The sequence below is a fragment of the Schistocerca nitens genome, chromosome 3 (assembly GCF_023898315.1).
Source record: "Schistocerca nitens isolate TAMUIC-IGC-003100 chromosome 3, iqSchNite1.1, whole genome shotgun sequence".
NCBI lineage: Eukaryota > Metazoa > Arthropoda > Insecta > Orthoptera > Acrididae > Schistocerca > Schistocerca nitens.
Genome location: NC_064616.1, coordinates 774,365,529 through 774,383,544, shown reverse-complemented (window position 1 = coordinate 774,383,544; position 18,016 = coordinate 774,365,529). Strand labels below are relative to the sequence as shown.

Genomic DNA, 18,016 nt, shown 5'->3' with positions numbered 1-18,016 from the left:
GTCTCATACATGAAAACCAAGACACTCAACCAACAACAGAGAGTTCTAGTTCGCTTGCTAACAGTATTTAGATAGTTAAATATACCACTACACTACATAGTTGTAAAAGTGGTATAATATACACTTGGATAGCAGACAGCAAGAGAAGTGACATACCCTGCTCCTTGTCTTGGTTACAGCTTTTCAACCAGGATTAACTGAAAGAAGAGCTTCAGTTAGCATTGTGTTAAATAGAAGCCAGCATGCAGAGAGAGTTTTCAGTTTTTCTTGTTTTAACAGACTGCCTGAAAAACAAGTAACAAAACACAGTCATTTAGTCTGAGACACACAAATTATATTCTGAAGTATTTCAAAAACAACACATCTGTGAAGTGTGATTAAATATCTTTGACAATGCATAACTTTTTAATTTATTTCTCTAAATAATTATAGTCTTACAAAAGGATCAAAAATGGGACATTTTCATTGACATCTCAATACAACATGTGCAGTGGAACTCAGAATATCACTCATATCTCACTGCTAACATAGGAATGGTCTTTTCCTTTCCCTTCTCATTTCTTCTTCACTGCTGCAGATTGTTAAACCATTTAAGTCAGAACAGATGCACTCATCCACATAAAAACAGGTTAAAGTAACTGATACAGTAAATTTCAGTAACATCATTTTACTGTGATTAACTGCAAATCTAAACCCCCATGTTTTGATTTCATTTTGATGTAGTGATTCCTTTAACTACATTTTGTACAACACAATTTTAAAATTGTGCCCCATTTTTTACAAGTACAGAAGTTTGATGTGAATCTATGAATGTAAATTCTTGAAATTAGACAACAGAGCTTTGACTCACTTGAACTCTATGACAGTCTGCTTTACACAATTGCAGAAATTATCAATGATTTTATGAGTTTTGCATCTGTGACTATCTTCACATTGCCAAAACCACACTTGAAAAACCTAGAAATTATATTTTCTGTCCTTTAAAAAATTACCGTGTGTGTGTGTGTGTGTGTGTGTGTGTGTGTGTGTGTGTGTGAGAGAGAGAGAGAGAGAGAGAGAGAGAGAGAGAGAGAATTCTCAGGAAATAATTATCAAACACTGCATTCTGAAACAAAAAAATTGCATACAAGAAAAATCATGTTAATAATGCTAAAATTTTTAGGGTAAAATTTATAATTTCATATTTATAATGGCCAGTAGTAGTAGTAGTAGTAGTATTTCTTTATCACAGAGGGCACTATAACGAAAACATAAATTTCATTTGCATGCTTTTAATTAGCTGAAACGGGGAAACAGGTGACGTCAATAAAACAATTTGTCCTCTGTCTTAAGTGCAACATTTTGTTTTTATGAAACATCTGTCTAGCGCACATGATCTTCAAACTTGATATTTTTATGGCAGATGTAGTGTACACATAATGCAGCTTTATCTATGAAATTTTTATCATTTCATCCACGTTCACAGTGTAAAAAATTCTAAATTGAAAGTGTCATTCTCCCAATCCAACATTCAGCTTTCCCAAGAATCCACATTTTATTTCCCTTGTGCATTTTACCTTCTCATATTTAGGAGATTATTTCTGCTTCACACATCTTACAAAAAGTCTTTATTATTCCCTTTATGAATATTATTACACTTCACAGAATTTAGTATATGTAAAAGTAATCTTTTTCCTGGCCTTATAAACATGGGTGGTCAGATTCCCTTCCTGTTGCACCTCCCCCCCCCCCCCCCTGCCCATCCCTCAAAGACAGAATCTGTGCATACCATCTGTTTGCATCTAGTGCTATCCCATTTCAAAATGTGTGAACATTTCCAGAATTTCTGTGATCATGTAAATGAGGCAGGACATGGGTACCAGCTGGTATTCACCTAGTCAGATTGGGAACTGACTAAAAACTGTATCGAGGCTGGCCAACACCAGCCCTCATCATTAATTTGCAGTGCAGAATCTATCTGGGGCCAGTACGCCTCCCCAACTCCCAGAAGTGGTGTGCCAACACATGCAGCTGTCTGTGTAGATCATTACTATATTTAATATGAAAGAAGTAATCATATTCCCTGCAACGGTTGTGAGAACTATGGAGGTACATTTTCTGCTGCTGCAGAATTAGCTCAGATCTTTAAAAATAATCATTTTTCATGCCAGAGTCTCTTGCCATAATCTCTTCTGCTGCAGAAAAACACTATCCCCAAAACAGAGTATACATAAAATTATTTCAATTAGTCGATCAACTTTCCACACTTTACTAAGGGTCTCAAGGAACGTTTTAAAAGCTGATCTTTAACACTTACTTTTTTTTTTACCTCATGGTATCATCAATTTTGTTGACATGTACCTTTTTCAACTGACATACTTGTCTTTATCTCTCAAAAGCACACTTCCTGTCTGAATGTATGGACTCAGGATCACGTCAGTGTTCAAAGCTTAAGTATAATCAAGAAACTGGGGTATTTTTCCTGAAATTAAGGTTGGAGGATTTATAGAAAAAGATACAGCTTAATCACTAGGTCCATACTTCAGAGTCCAATCTGTGAAACTGAAGAGGCATGTAAGAATACAAGCCTGTGCTGAAAAGTAATGCTCCTGATTTTCTTTATTCTATTCTCAACATTGGTTGAGGTATTACATGTCTCACATTATTATTTGGTCAACTTCCCCTCTTCATGGACACAAGTCGCAACCCTATGCTGCTAGAGGGCTCCGAATTGTAGAATGTAAAATGGGGAGTGCAATGCAACTATGTCAATGTGTAAGAGACTCAGAAAACCGAGAGCACGAAGTTGAAGAGTCCGTCCACACATGGAGCACCCTCTCCTTCGGTGTGACAATGCCACCCACAAGCACAGCGACACCTGCAACAATCCGACACCTTGGCTTCACTGTCATCATCGATCATCCTCCACACAGTCTGACTTGGTCCCATCTGTTTTCAGAACTTAAAGGTCACCTTCAAGGACTTCACTTTGAGAGTGAAAAAGTGGTGCACGCAGAGGTGAGGTAGTGGCTCCGGCAACAAAGTCAAATATTCTACAGTGACGGCATCAACAAACTGGTCTCTTGTTAGAAGAAATACTTTCATCACCACAGTGACTATGAGAGGAAAAAATATGCAGACATGAACAATAAAGATGTGGAATTTTTATAACGTTTGTTTTATTTAAAAAGCTTCAAGAGTTTTAACGTACAGATTCAGAACACCCTCATATAAAAGAAAGCCACAGGAAAAAGTCTTACACAACAACAAAATTAATGTGCGATATGTTTACTCAGAGTTCTCACATAGGCCTGACAATAATGTGATGTTTTTATCCCATACACTTGACAGTTATCAACTCTATGACATGGTTCAAGAGCACTGCTGACAGTAAATGCAATTCCTGTGAAAGACTAGTGCAGAGGTCTAGATGAGTAATTGATTGCAGTTACACATTTATAGTAGGAAAGTTCAAGTAGAATATAAATAATTTAGGAGTAAAGGCAGCCACTGACTGAAAAGCAGAAGCATCAAGTCGACAGGCCGACACAAAAAAAGAAAGAAAACTTACTAGCTTTTGGTATGACTGTTTTCTTGATCTACAGTACACACCAGTGTCCCTCCGTAGTTCCAGCTGGATGCACAATGCCAGGATTGCAGTTCAGCAGGTGGACTGAGGAGGGGTAGAGGCTATTTGGTTGGTTGATTAGTTGATTTGGGGGCGGGGACCAAACAGCAAGGTCACTGGTCCCATCAGAAGGAAGTCGGCCATGCCCTTACAAAGGAACCATCCTGGCACTTGCCTGAAGTGATTTATGGAAGTCACAGAAAACCTAATTCAGGATGGCTGGATGTGGGTTTGAACTATTGTCCTCCTGAATGTGAGTCCAGTGTGCTAACCACTGCACCACTGGTATGGAGGCTGTATGGGGTGGGATGGATAGAGGGAGAGAGAGGCATGAGGAAGGAGGAGGGGTTGGGTGTTGGTAGCTACCGGCTCTGAAGGAGGTAGCTGGTTTGCTGGCTAGGAATGCAGGAGGGAGGGGCAGCCAGTGCATGGGCTAGGCAAGTGATGCACACGTTTTGGAGCTGGTGGGGAGCAGCAAGCGATGAAGGGGAAGTATAGATGTGAACTGGGAGGGCTGATAAACCAGAGGAAAGGAAAACTGTTGGTTGGAGGGTGTAGGGGCAGTGGATTAATGGATATTGCGGCCAACAGGGTTATGGGGGCAAATGTTGTATTGCAAGGATAATTCCCATCTGTGTAGCTCAGAAAATACATTGGTGGAGTGAAGATTCCAGATTGCTCAGGATGAGAAGAAGCCATGGAAACTGAGCACGTGCTCAGCTGCATGTTGTGCCACAGGGTGGTCAACTTTGTCCTTGGCCATAATTTGGCAGTGGCAATTCATTCTGGTCAACATTTGGTTGATTTTCATACCAAGATGAAAAGCTGAGCAGTGACTGCAGCTGAGTTGTTTATGACAAAGCTGCTTTCACAGGTGGCCCTGCTTCTGATGGGGTAAGATAAGCCTACGGCAGGACTGGAGTAAGAAAGTGCCGGGTTGATGAATTGGGCAGGTCTTGCACCTGGGTCTTCCACAGAGGTGTGACCCCTGTGGCAAGAGGGAGTGGGTTATGGATGTACTAGGATACTGTGTAGGTTGGGTGGGTGACAACTCACCATCTTAGAAGGGGTGCGAAGGATCTTGGATAGCATGCCCCTCATTTCAGGGCATGACAAAAGATACTGTAATCAAAGTCCTGGCGAAGGATATGGTTTAGTTGTTCCAGTCTAGAGTGATACTGGGTGATGAGGGGGGGGGGGGCTCCTTTGTGGATGATTCTTGGGGGAGGTGGAAGAACTGGGGGCGTGTGAGGATATGGCATGAGAAATATGTTTATTAACTAGGTTTATGGGGTAACGCCTGTCTGTGAAAGCCCTCATGAGACCTTCAGCATACTGTGCATGGAAGTTCTTGAGGCTGCAGCTATGCAGTCCATGGGTAGCTAGACGGTATGAGAGAGATTTTTTGGAGTGGGAGGGATGACAGCTGCTGAAATGTTAGTACTGTTGGTGGTTAGTGGGTTTAATTGGGACAGAGGTGTGAAGGGAAGAGGTGAAGGTCAAATTCCGGGAAGGTGGCACATAGGGTTGAGGACCAGTGAAGCGGATAGAAGAAAAGGTGTTGCAGTAGTGAAGAAGTGAGGATACGGTGTCTTGGCCCTGAGTGCAAATTATGAAGATATCATAAATGAACAGAACTGGACTGGTTTCTTTCCATTATGTTTCTGTAATTTTACCAGCTATAACTTTCCTTTCACAGCGACCTGAGACAAGAAAAATTCAGAGCACATTAATGCTGCTGGACTTGTGGTCTGCCTCTGACAAACTGAAGGCATAGGAGCGAACTGCCCTATAAAGCACAGTACAAAAGGCATTACATTGTTAACTCTACAAAAAGACTGTATTCTGCTCACAACAGCAGTGTACGCATGGCAGATATTATAGATTCAACACACTTCCTCTCATTCCATACGAAGCACCAAGCCAATCTAAATCAAGAAGCACTCCTTTCCATTCCAGTTCCTGGTAGAAACTTGATACAGAGATTGCTCTTCCTGTGTACGTTCCACACATCATTAAAAATTGCATAGTAGAGGGTAAAAAATACCAATATTATCAATTTCATTCCACAATCCATTAGCATATGGACTGTCTATATGCTCCTTTATGCACCCTTTTGAGAACATTAGGAAGTCCTATTATGCTTCCTTGGGGCAATCCACATTTACTTTGGTTTCTGTGGAAGGTTTACCGTCCAATGTAGCATAATGGCTTCTTTTAGTCTAATATTCATTAAAACAATTACATATTTAGGAACAAACACTGTAAGATGTGGAACACTGTCAAATGACTTTAGCAAATCCAAGACTACAATCTGTCTCTTCACCTGCAGCTACTGTTTGTAAGATGTCATGACTGAAAGAGAAAGACAAGTGTCACATGACTAGTTTTTCCTGAATCCATGTTGGTTCTTTGAGAGACGTTTGCTTTCTTCTACAACATCATAATGTTTAAACTTAGAATGTACTCCAGAATTCTGCATGTAATTCTGTGTACCTGATATTTTACCATTTTTTGTAAACAGGAGTGACCCATGCAAGCTCTTTCCCAGTCATGTGGAAGTATTTGATGGATAATAGATTCTTGATAAATATGACCTAGGAAAGGACAAAATTCTGCTGCAAATTTGATGTAAATCATGATCATGCTTAACGTTTTGATACTTGTGAAGGTTATATTACATATCTCACTCAGGAATTCTTTTAGTCTACTGATTTGAATGTGTGACCATCAGATGCATGGCAAATTTACCCAGTCATTAAATGTGTTATTAACAAACCATTTATATTTAACACTATGAGAATTATTTGCAAACAGACTGTTACAAAGAAAAATGCCCTGCACTGCACTCTAGTGAATCTACCAGTTGTGCTGCAAAGAGTAAAATACAAAACTATAAAACTCTGACAATCCTCCAACAGAAATAAAACGTCTAAACATCATCATCATGTGTTTTCAAATAAAGATTCAGGATGTTTTCCCTTGACAACTCTACATACACCTTAGACAAATCCTTGAAAAGAAATAAGTAACCTGCTATACATCTGTAAATGTTCAGTGTGTGGTAGTTATATATATGGTGTTTGGAAAGTCCCATTACAAACTTCTAGGACTTATAGAAGGGAGTGAGTACATAATATTTTTAATAGGAACCCATGTCCAGAAATGTACTGTTTCCATTCTATGAAGGTTTCAATTCAGATGTGTAACACGTCCACGTCTGCTGAGGGAAAGAGAAAAGTCTCAGAGCTGCTTTTCCTGATATGCGATACGGTAGACAGGATGACGTGTACTGGACCTATTCTTGGAGGCTGTGCCACTGAATATCCATCAGGAAATGCGATTTCAGCATGATGGTGCATCACCTCATTTTTCACATGCAGTCCGGAGAAATCTCAACAAATGATATGGTGAAAAAGGGAAAGGTTGAGGTGGTCCAACTGTGAGGCTGTCATGATAGCTGGATTTAACTACTATGGACTACTGCTTGTGGGATTGTTTGCAAAGTTTAATTTACGAGATTCCTGTAGACACAGAGGAAGCTCTGCTGGCACGAGTTCTGGCTGATGAACTAGAAATTGACGAGGCACCAGGTGGGCTGGAGAGTGTGTTCCAGAACATGCTTTGTATGTACAACGTTTGTGGTCGTCACATCGAGTTGCTGTGGTAAAGCATCAACTGTTTTGTACATACAGCATCCACAGTTATTTAATGATGCTTGGCACAGCATCAGTTTCATTGTGAAAATGATTTAGGGAATTGCTGTCTTATTGATGACTGTACTACAAATATTACAAAAATGATGTTGCTAACAAAATATAAAACTTGATTTTGAGCTAGCCTATTCGTTTTCTGCTACAGTGTGTGGGCAGGACCAATGTAGGTATGAATTAGCTGACTGCAGGATTATTTATGTCCTTTTTTTCCTGTCTGGAAAAACCCTCCAGGAGTCCTCATACATACCTGCTGCATTTTCTATACGAGGCAGGCTTCCAAAATAAAACAGCATGCTCGTGCAACTTAATGTTACTAGGCACAGCAGAAGTGTCTTCATCTGTAGATTATGTGCCATCTCATTGTTGATATATAATTTGCTGGGATTCAACAGTAATGTGACCAATGATGTATATCCTCCAAGATTGATTTGCATATCTGAAAGATAAATGCATTTATTAATTTTGTGTACCTGTAGTTTACTCATAAAATAAAAGTAGTGAACACAATGGCTTTACTTTCTTTCTCCTTTATCTTTCATTGCTACACAGAGAGGTGCACGAGACTTTTGATAAGAGATCACAAGTTTCCCTCATACATTCCTAGCGACCTGTCCTGGCTTCCCAAGAGTAGCACGAAGTATCTATGACGAAACAACTTGTCTGGCATAGCAATAATAAATTACACACACAAACCTTCCCCAAGAATAATTCTATTTGTAATGAAAAGTGTATCAAAATCCCTACAATTCATAACTTGTATAGATCATTCTACAAATTATTCAAATACAAAAAGAATCTGCATCTTATTTGTCAGCTTGTGGCCTTTGTTGGATGAATTTAATATGTTTTACCTTTACGTGCAATGCAGAGATAAGGGAAGAGTCCTATAGTCCTGTAAACAGGAGTAGGAAACAGTTCAAAACAAGAAATATATGCAAGCAACAGATTTTAGTAAGTACAGATTTGACAGTGTGTTGCTATGTAAAGTTGGAGGCAGTCAATAGGAGGGCAGTCTGAAACCTTCCAGTGTCCCCAGGTCTCTTCCACAGTTACAACCTTCTTTCATAATTCTTAAACCAAGTGTTAGCAATGACTAAATTAAGCTTCCTGCAAAATTCTACCACACGGCTTCCTCTTTCATTTCTTTCCTCCTGTCCGTGTTCTCCTCTATTCTTCCCCCTCTTCCTTGACTTACTATTGAATTCCTGTCCCCCATCACAAGTTTTCATCTCCCTTCCTGATCTGAAAAATTTATTTTCTCTCATCACATACTCTATCTGTTAATTGTCTGTGGAGCTAGTAGTCATATAAACTTTTACTACTGTGGTGGCTGTTGACTTTGTGTTTGTCTTAGCTGCAATAAGGTGTTCTCTACTCCGTTCATAGTAGTCCACCTGTATTTCTAATGTCTGCCAGTTTTATGGCTTAGGAGCACCTTCAGCTTGGAACCCTCACCTGACTTCAAGTCCTATTCTTCCTCACTCAGCACCACCACAACCAAAAATTCTTAGTATATCTACCTTCAACCTACCCAGTTATCATTTTACATTCTCTAACCCACCAACCAAAGAAAATAGCAGTTTTCTTTTTTCTGATGATGACATCCACCTGTGTAGTCCCTGTCCAGACATATAAATGGGCGGACTATTTTACCACCAGACTATTTTACTCTAGAGGGCGCTATCATCATTAAGCTGTTCCTACAATTTCCAAGCTGAAGGTGCTCCTAAGCCACAAAACTGGCAGCCACAGCCCAATCAGGACAAGACCAAGACCAGGACCCAGTAAATATGGAGGAGTGTAATGGGATCCACACCAAAGAGGTGTGGGCAAGGAAGCAGAGCACTAAGCTTTCACATGCACATAGTCTAGTTGATGAATATGGAGTAATGATGTCAGCTTTTTATCTAATAGGAATCCCAAAAAGCAGGACAGTGCAATAATGCCCAAGCACTGGTTACCCGAGTAGACTTCCAAGTCAGAATGGACTGTGATATGACAACAAAAATGCACAACCCACACTTTCACAGGACAGAACTAAAAGCATTTGGAAAGGGTCCAAGCAGACGCCTTTTGAATGGCACCTTGGAGTTAGCTTTCAGCTCAGGTTACAAATTGCAAGCTGTCAAACACAAAAGTTGTTGATTTACAATGTTGGGGTGACAAGTGGTCCAACAGATGCTACAAGCCCATTAATGGTGCTGAGGAAGACAGTAAACTCAGCACAAAAGCCCTGTGGGACATTGTTCTCTTGGACCCATGGTGAGCTGAGTGATGTACCTAGTCTAACCTGAAACAACCAGTGGGATAAAAACTGACGAATAATAACTGGTTGAGAGCCATGAAAGGCCCAGTCATGAAGATGGTGAAAATGCAATACCACCAAGCAGTGTTGTATGCCCTACCCAAGTCAAAAAAAGACTGAAATGAAGTGTTTGGTGTTTAGAAAAAGCTTGCTGGATTGCTCTTTTCAACCTCATCAGATGGTCAGCTGTGACTGTCCCACCCGCAAACCACACTGATAGGGGGGTCAACCAAGGACTTTATGATTCAAGAACCAAACATAATCATTGGGCTTGCAACCCTTCAATCTGTTTCCAGAGTATGTTGGTGAGGTTACTGGTCAGTAGCTGTCGACAAACATTGTGTTTCGCTTGATTTGAGGGTAGGGATTATGATACTATCTTGCCATCGGTGAGGGAAAACACCTTCTAGTCAAATGTGGTAGAAGACCCTGACCCTGATTAGATGGAGTCTCCTAATAACATTCAGACGTTGAATAATCGAATTATGAAGTGAATCAAGACCTGGGGGCAATATCATGTGATGAGTCAAGAACCTGACGCAGTTCCCTGTCAGTGGAAGGTTCATTAAGTAATTAGAAGTAATGGGTTATGAAGGATAGGGAAATTTCTTCACCTTGTCGTTTATGTGTTTGAAAGATAACTGGGTCAGAAGAGGATGCAGACACTGCCACAAAGTGGGTGGCAAGGTGTCCAGCAAGAACTGACACACTGGTAGAGATATCACTACAAACAAGGAGATCCAAGACAGTTGATGATCTTTGGCAGCCGAGAATACTACAGAGCTCAGCCTACACCTGGGATGATGGGCCATACATTTCCAAGGAGGAAATGTAACTCTTTCAGCATTCCTTCTTACTGCATTCAATCAGATAGTGAGGCTTAGCATGAAGCCACTTAAAAGAGAGGAGGATAGTCTGTAAAGGATGTCACAAGGCCATTCAACAATCCTAAATAGTTGCTGCAAAGACTTTGACCCACCATGGCACCAGTCAGTAGATGAGACTGCAAGTGGGAAGGACTACAGCAGTTCCAGCAGCTCAGGTGATCACATCAGAGATATCTCCAACAACCTCCTCAGTGCAATCTTACAGGGATGGGCAAAGGTAACAGCACTGGTATGAAACTGCCAGTTGGCTCTTTACCGAGTCCATTGTGGTAGCTGGTCAGTTGGGCAATGACAAGGAAGTGATAAGATCACTGGGAAGTGGTCACTGTTGCAAATATCAACATGGAGCTACCAATGTAGTAAAGGCAAAGGTCAATGGCTGAAAAAGTACCATGCGTGACACTGAAGTGGATAGAAATACTGTTATTGAGGAGGCACAGATCAAGATTGGAAAGAAGCTGTTCAATCAGAAGACCCCAACAAGACGAAGTGCACTTCCCCACAGTAGGTTGTGCATACTGGAATTGCCAAGAGAAAAGATGCGGGAGATAGAGAGAACTGTTGGATTAAGGTGGTCTTCTCAAGGTAAGTAATGCCCTGCCTGGAGGTAAACATTACAAATGGTAATTGTAGGGTTGTTTACTTTCCAGTGCTACTTTTTCCAACGTGCTGTGGAGGGGAATCCTCTCTTTGATGACATTTGTGCGAACCAATGTTCAGATCCCTCCAGATGCTCTATTGGGGACAGTCAGAATACATGGTAACCTCAAATAGTTGGGGAATGGTCATCAGTGAAGCGTAGTTGTTGGAGAGCAACACAGATTGCAGAACGAGAGGAAATTAGTTGTAGTTTTGGCAGGTGACAGTAATATCTATTGCAGTTCCATTGAATTATCACACTGAGGATGACCTGCTTAGGCGGAATGGGGCCAGGAAGACAGGTCACGCCCGAGGATCACTGTCACTGGTGGGGATGGCGTAACACTAACAAACATCAATTCAGAGTCCCATGGGGAGGGGGAGATCTGGCACCTTCAGCGTCACCAGAGTAATCTCCTCCCAAGATTTTAACATGTGCATCCCCAAGTTGCCTGAAAGAGGATAAAGCCCAGGACTGAGTAGGATTTGCTGTCTTAAGATAGAACTACTCCGCAGTTTGCTATGGGAAGAGAGTTCATCAAATATGTTTTCAACATCATCCACAAAAAAAAAAAATAGGTTTAATAGAGAGAAAGGAGTCTCAGTCTTTTTGGATGCAGACCAGGAACTGTGGGGAATAACTATCTGCAAGTCACTTGATATTGCCACTTCTCACTCCGTAATACCTGCAAGAACTTGAGAATAAAAGCAGCATTTAAATAATAGAAACTGATCATGTTTCTATGTAAAAATGTCATCTGCCCTCAATTCAAAAGTCTTCTATACTGTTCCTGGGAGAATTTCCATACAACCAAGTACTGGGGATGGTGATACAATAATCCCATAAAATGTTAGGTACACTGAAATCAACTAGGAGAAATGGGGAGAGGGGTTCCATCACAGTAATTTACAGTGCTACTTTACTCAGACAGCATTGTGGTGGCAGGTATAACAAACATATTGCTTTATTAGAATAATATATGTAACAGCATTGTATGCCTCCCTGTAGCATGGGGAACTGGGAAGAAATAATATGCATCACAGGAAGGGAAAAAGAGCCACTTGACTGTTAGCTCTGTCTCCACTAAGGTCATCATTTCTGCACAGGTTTTAGTCCCTTAGTACAGGAATTTCTGTGTCTTTGAAATGAGATTCCTGTAAGCGCAAATAAAATAGCATTTAATGTACCAAGAGCTTCAATTTTTCCCACGAGTCCTGAATCTACTTAATGTTCCATTGTAATATGGGAGACGTGTTAACAATTTGCTTTTCCATAACTATAGCTTTTTCTTTCATCAAGAGGAGTGTGAGAGACTCCCAAATGATCAGATGAGTGGTTTTCAACTGCTCACCTTTTTCAGTTCAAAGATACATGGTAGATTCTTCATTATCAGAGATCTCAGAATATGTAAAATCTAAGGCTCTGCATTCAGTTTTGATAAATTCTGTCTCTCTTTGAGAACAATTTGCAGTTTTTACAATGACTTGTTAGGCAGCAGACGTATCTCAGTTAGCTGGATCATGCTTGCATTAATAAATATAACGATGGATTTTGAGAAGATGTCAGACTTCATCATAGATGCAACTTGTTCGCTGCACTTAAAAACACACACATTGCTGCCAACAATATTTTATATTATTTGTGCTGTGAAACTGACACAAGTATCAAGTGTTTTCACTGCAAAAGCAAATAAAATTCTGGACAAAGGGAGGTTTCAATGTATTTTTTTGGGATTTCTTAGTCTCCACTGTTACCTCTATTTCCTGTATCAACATTTACGCAGAAGAGAGAGGTCTTTAGATTATGACTACATTAACATCTGAAACTTTTATAGGATAAAAGTGATTTATTCTTCAGCCATCAAATAACTCTAACATCTTTGCAAGTTCGAGTTAGCCTTCTTTGAACAGCTAACACAGCTAGTACAGGGGGTCGGTCAGTTGTGCGTTGGTGAGGATAATGAATGCACATATGAAATATTACACGTGGTAATATACTGATCTACAATGCTGGCCAACGTCTAGGTTAGAATGAAAGGAGACAGGCTGTGAGTGGATATGAGACAGTATCAAACACTTCAGTTAATACAGTTGCTTAACATGGAGTCCCAATCACTGCATTAAGTGTGATTATTGACATACACAAAGCAAAGCCACAGGTAAAAACAGATTGCCTTGGGACTGAACCCGAAGCTGGAAATTTGCAGTGTGATGTTCACAGAGTCATGAAAGCAAACCTTTTTCTACCCAAAAACATGACCCCCTCCACCTCCCCTTCCCTCATCTGCAAAAAAACCCTCATGAATTGTAATTAAATTGTACAGAAGTACACGGAAAACAGACCACCTCATCTCCATAGCTGAGTGGTTAGTGTTGTTGCCTTTGGTGCGAAAGGACCCACATTTGATTCCCGGTACCACCTATGATTTTTTTTCTGATGTAGGGAGGTCTGGAATGAGGTTCACTCAGCCTTGTGATGCCATATGAGGGAGCTGCTGGAATAAAGAAGCAGTCGCATCATCAGGATTCGTCTGCTGGCAACAACAGCCAGAAGGATTGGCGGCACGCTGATCACGTCCCGCAATCATAGATAGCATCTCATACTGCCTAGTAGACAGCACCTGTCCAGCTGTATTAGCTGTAATGCCTAATCATTGAGTGATGTTTATGTTTATATATTGGGTATAGTTATCTGAAAACACTTCTAGTGGACTATTCAAACAGTTAAATCATTATATTTATTTCTACTATGACATTTTATACATACAAGTAGGAAAAAAGGCAAAATAGTAAATATGGATACTAAGGCACAAGTTTGTTACGTTAGAACCTTGCATCAAAATATTCAGCATTCTGGATGGAAAGCAGAAGATATAGACATGCTTACTGTTTCTGACTCACCCGACATTTTCATTATCATAGAACCATGGTCTGACAGAAAAGAAAATAAGGGCTTAAAACAACTGGTTTCCAAAGAACTGAATCTTTTAGTAAAATGAAACATACAGGGCGTGGTACTGCTATATTCATCAAAAATGATATTATGGAAAGTCTTTCATGGGCAGATGCAAACACTACAGGAACGTTTTTTGGGGCAGCAGCACTGGAATTTAAGTTATAGGGACCTACATGCTTGATTCTTGTGTTATACAGATCACCAGGCAGTTCTGTACACAGCTTTCCCAAAGAGCTACATGTGTTTTTTGTAAATGCAATAAGGGATGCCCCATATGTTATTGTTGAGGAGTATCAGAGCCGTATATTTGTTAAAAGACAGTTTGAAGTTATCCACTTTGGCTGTAAAAACAGCCAAGGTGGATAACTTCAAAATATCTTTTAAAAAATGAAAAACAAAAACCACTGGTATCATAAATTTTACTTCACACGTATGCCTCAAATGAAGCCCTCAATACCAGGAGATCACACACAACTAAAAAAAACCGGTATGGTGAATTTAACTTCATACATATAGTTGAAACAAAGCCCTCAATAACAGGAATCCACACACCACTCAAAAACCTGGTATGGCAAAAAAATCTGATACTGCAAATTTCCCTTGGGGTCGACAGAAGCGTCCGATCCCACGCGTCGGCTTTGACCCGTGACGTAAGGGTGTTGTCGTGTGTACCGTCATGACGGCGCAGAGTTTGGTTTGAGTGTGGCTGTCTCCAGTTCTGTTTTATCTTATTTTATTTATTTTTCTGATCTGTTCGTTCTATCCCGTGAGACTTTTTTTTAAAAAAGACAAAAAACACTAATCAGCTACTGAAGCATCTTTATCTTCTATGGGTTGCAGGGGTTACGACCCCTGGGGAGGTGGGTGGGTATTCATGCATGGCTGTCTTCACTTACATGTTGTAGCTACGCAAGGCGTCTAAATTTGTTTATATTTAGTTTGCCCCCCACCCAAAACACCCCATTTCCCGCACTTGTGCCGTTAGCGTCATTAGGCTTCTTAAGGAAAGAGTGTGTGTTTGTTTTTGTTTCCGCCATATTTGTGACGTTATGGGTCAAAGCAGACGGGCGGGATCGGACGCTTCCGTATTTCCTTCCCTTGACCTATATGGCAGCTAAAATGAAGCCCATAGTATGAAAAACCAACACATGGAAATCGTCAAATCAATTACACACACACACACACACACACACACACACACACACACACACACACACACACACACACAACAAACACCAAATTAATTAGATCTAACAAAAACACCAAAATCACAAACAAAAGAAAAAAAATCATAACAACTCATTGAAAACAAATCAAACACTTCCAAACCCATGTTATGGCACTGAATACCCAGTCTCAAACAAACCCACATTACCACAGTGATGACCAAGACTCAAATGAACCCAATACCACATGTTACACTCAACACATCTACATCCACATCCACCATCAAATACAACACAACATGTACAAACACAAACCACTCCAAAACATTGTGCTATAGTGATGTAACATACCACATCATCATTATGTCACAGTTCTAAGCAGATGGAGCCAACGACCTTGACGCAGTGGTAACACTTGTTCCCCTTCAGATCACCAAAGTTCAGCGCTCTCAGGCACGGCTAGCACTTGCATGGGTAACCATACAATCTGCCGAGCACTGTTGAAAAGCGGGACGCACTCAGCCTTTGTGAGGCAAACTGGGGAGCTACTTGATTGAGAAATAGTGGCTCCGGTCTCGTAAACTGATATACAGCTGGGAGGGCAGTGTGCTGATCACATGCCCCTCCATACTCGCATCCATGACACGGCGACCGGTCGGTACCGTTGGGCCTCCATGGCCTGTTCGGGCGGAGTTTAGTTTTTTTCCCCAATACAGACGGGTGGAATCTGACGCTTCCAATAACCCATACACATTATTACATATGTGCTATGGTCTCATTTATCTATACTTAGCTTGTTGCATCCTGATCACTGAGCTGCAGGTAGAAAGATTGTTAAAACTATTGCAAAAATATCTCCTAGAAATTATTGTAGAGGCAAATTTAAAAAACTCCAGATATTAATTCTGTCCCAGTGTTGTACATACAAGAAGCTATTTTTTTTCTTACAGCTTCACTGATCAGCCAATTTCAATTGACATATGAGAGTAGAACACTATAACTATCACATAGAAAGTAATGTAAAGGCACAAGCAACAGCTAGTATTTTTTACAATAACTTCTAACGAACAAAAAATATCAAAGTGTTGTCTGCCATCAAAAGTAAATTAAAGCAGCACCTGAAACCAGTCTGTCCACACACCTGTATGAAATACCTAAATTTAAATTCATGATGATAAATCTATAGACTGTGCAGCAAACACTAAGTATTTAGGTATGAGCATTGTCTCTTAACATGGGGAAAACTTACAAAGATACTGGCAAAAATAATCTCATCAGCAAGGTATGCTCCTGGGATGTTAGCAACAGTTTTTAGCTGCCAATGTCTTGCGGGGACTTTCTATGCCCACATATACTCATTTCTTAGCTACAGACTTTTTCTCTGGTGATCAAAGACACAAAACATGGACACAGCTTGTAAACTGCAGAACAGGAGCTGCATAAGATTAATAATTGGAAGTATTAGTCAGACTCATTGTAAAGGACTACGTAAAAAAAAAAAGGGGGGGGGCATCCTTACTGCACCAAGTGAGTACTGTACATCTACTAATCAGTGGTGTATATCAGGGAAAATACTGCTAAGTAATGTACTAACAGTTCTATGCTTAAATGCAATCATGGAATGAGAGCCAATTTGGAGTACCATTTAAGCAGGAAAACAAACAAAAACAGTGTTTTACATCACGGGACAAAAGTGTAACATAAATTGTCAAAGGACGTGAAAAATATTACTGAAACACATTTGTTTACAAAGGCAGCTGAAACATTCTTCACAAGTAATCAATATTATACAATTAAAGATTACTTAGAGGACTCAGGGTACTGAAGAGTAATGAAAGGCAATAACTGCAGCATCTTGTCAACACATGATTATGGTTTACTGCTTTCACAAGGATCATGTTAGAAGAGATATAATGCAGGGCAGTAGTGTCCATTGGCTTCGTTTTCCAGGTGCACAGTGGCACATAATTGAATACGGAGTCTGGAATTGAGGCAAGAGAGCATTTTCTCAGTCCATAAGTCATCAATGCGTGTCTAGTGTGAGCAACAGTGAAGAGTGGAACTATGTTTTAAATTGCAAATTGGAAACAGTCCAGGAGCCCTCAGTGTGTCCAGCAATGAAGAAAAAAAGAACATTTCATACTGCCAGTTACCTGGAACTACTTGTGTGTAAATCAAGGGACATTATACATTAGGGAATTGCTGAATCAGGTAGTACAGCTGATAAGACACTGACCTCATATTCAGAAGGAAGGAGCTGTTCTGTCCATCCCGATTTGGGTTTTCCTATATCACTGAGAGACAATCGCTGGATAAATAAATAACTAGCAAGTCTTCCATAAGATAGGTTATATGAATGCTCGCTGCTGCTCTTTTTTGTTTAGTTTTTATTTTCCAGGTACACTGGTAGCTGTACTTGCCTATGCCAATGGAAAAAGAAAGGTGGTTCGGGTGTGGCATTCAGTGGTGCTGGGGTGTGTTCCACTTCATTGTTAATTGCAATGATAGTCTTTCTGTAGTTGCCATCTGCCTAGCCACTGAGAATAATATTTGCACATATATATTTTGTACGTCTATTTTCCTTAACATTTATATGTTATTTTATGTAACGTATTTCTTGACGTCTCTCCTACTGTTGTCAAAATGGTCCACGAACCAATAATAACAACTGTAAGATTTAGAGAATAAATGTTCCGTCAAGCACTGGAGTGTACATACTATCATAAAAATCAGTGACAGA

The 18,016-nt window shown here is 40.2% G+C and overlaps 1 protein-coding gene across 2 annotated transcripts in view; it reads right to left on the bottom strand.

Annotated features, from left to right (window-relative positions):
- The window catches only part of LOC126248780 (carbohydrate sulfotransferase 11), a 41,963-nt gene that overhangs the window by 23,304 nt on the left and 643 nt on the right, over positions 1-18,016 (bottom strand). Inside the window, exons 2-3 of one of the 2 annotated variants that reach the window (XR_007545536.1) lie at positions 7,571-7,759; positions 157-284 (exon numbers count right to left, since the gene is read on the bottom strand). Coding sequence is in view for 1 of the 2 variants with exons in the window: in XM_049950152.1 (XP_049806109.1) it covers positions 7,571-7,757 (187 nt within the window). In the remaining variant the exon portion in view is untranslated. The remainder of the gene's footprint in view (positions 1-156; positions 285-7,570; positions 7,760-18,016) is intronic. The other variant, XM_049950152.1, reaches the window with a different exon arrangement.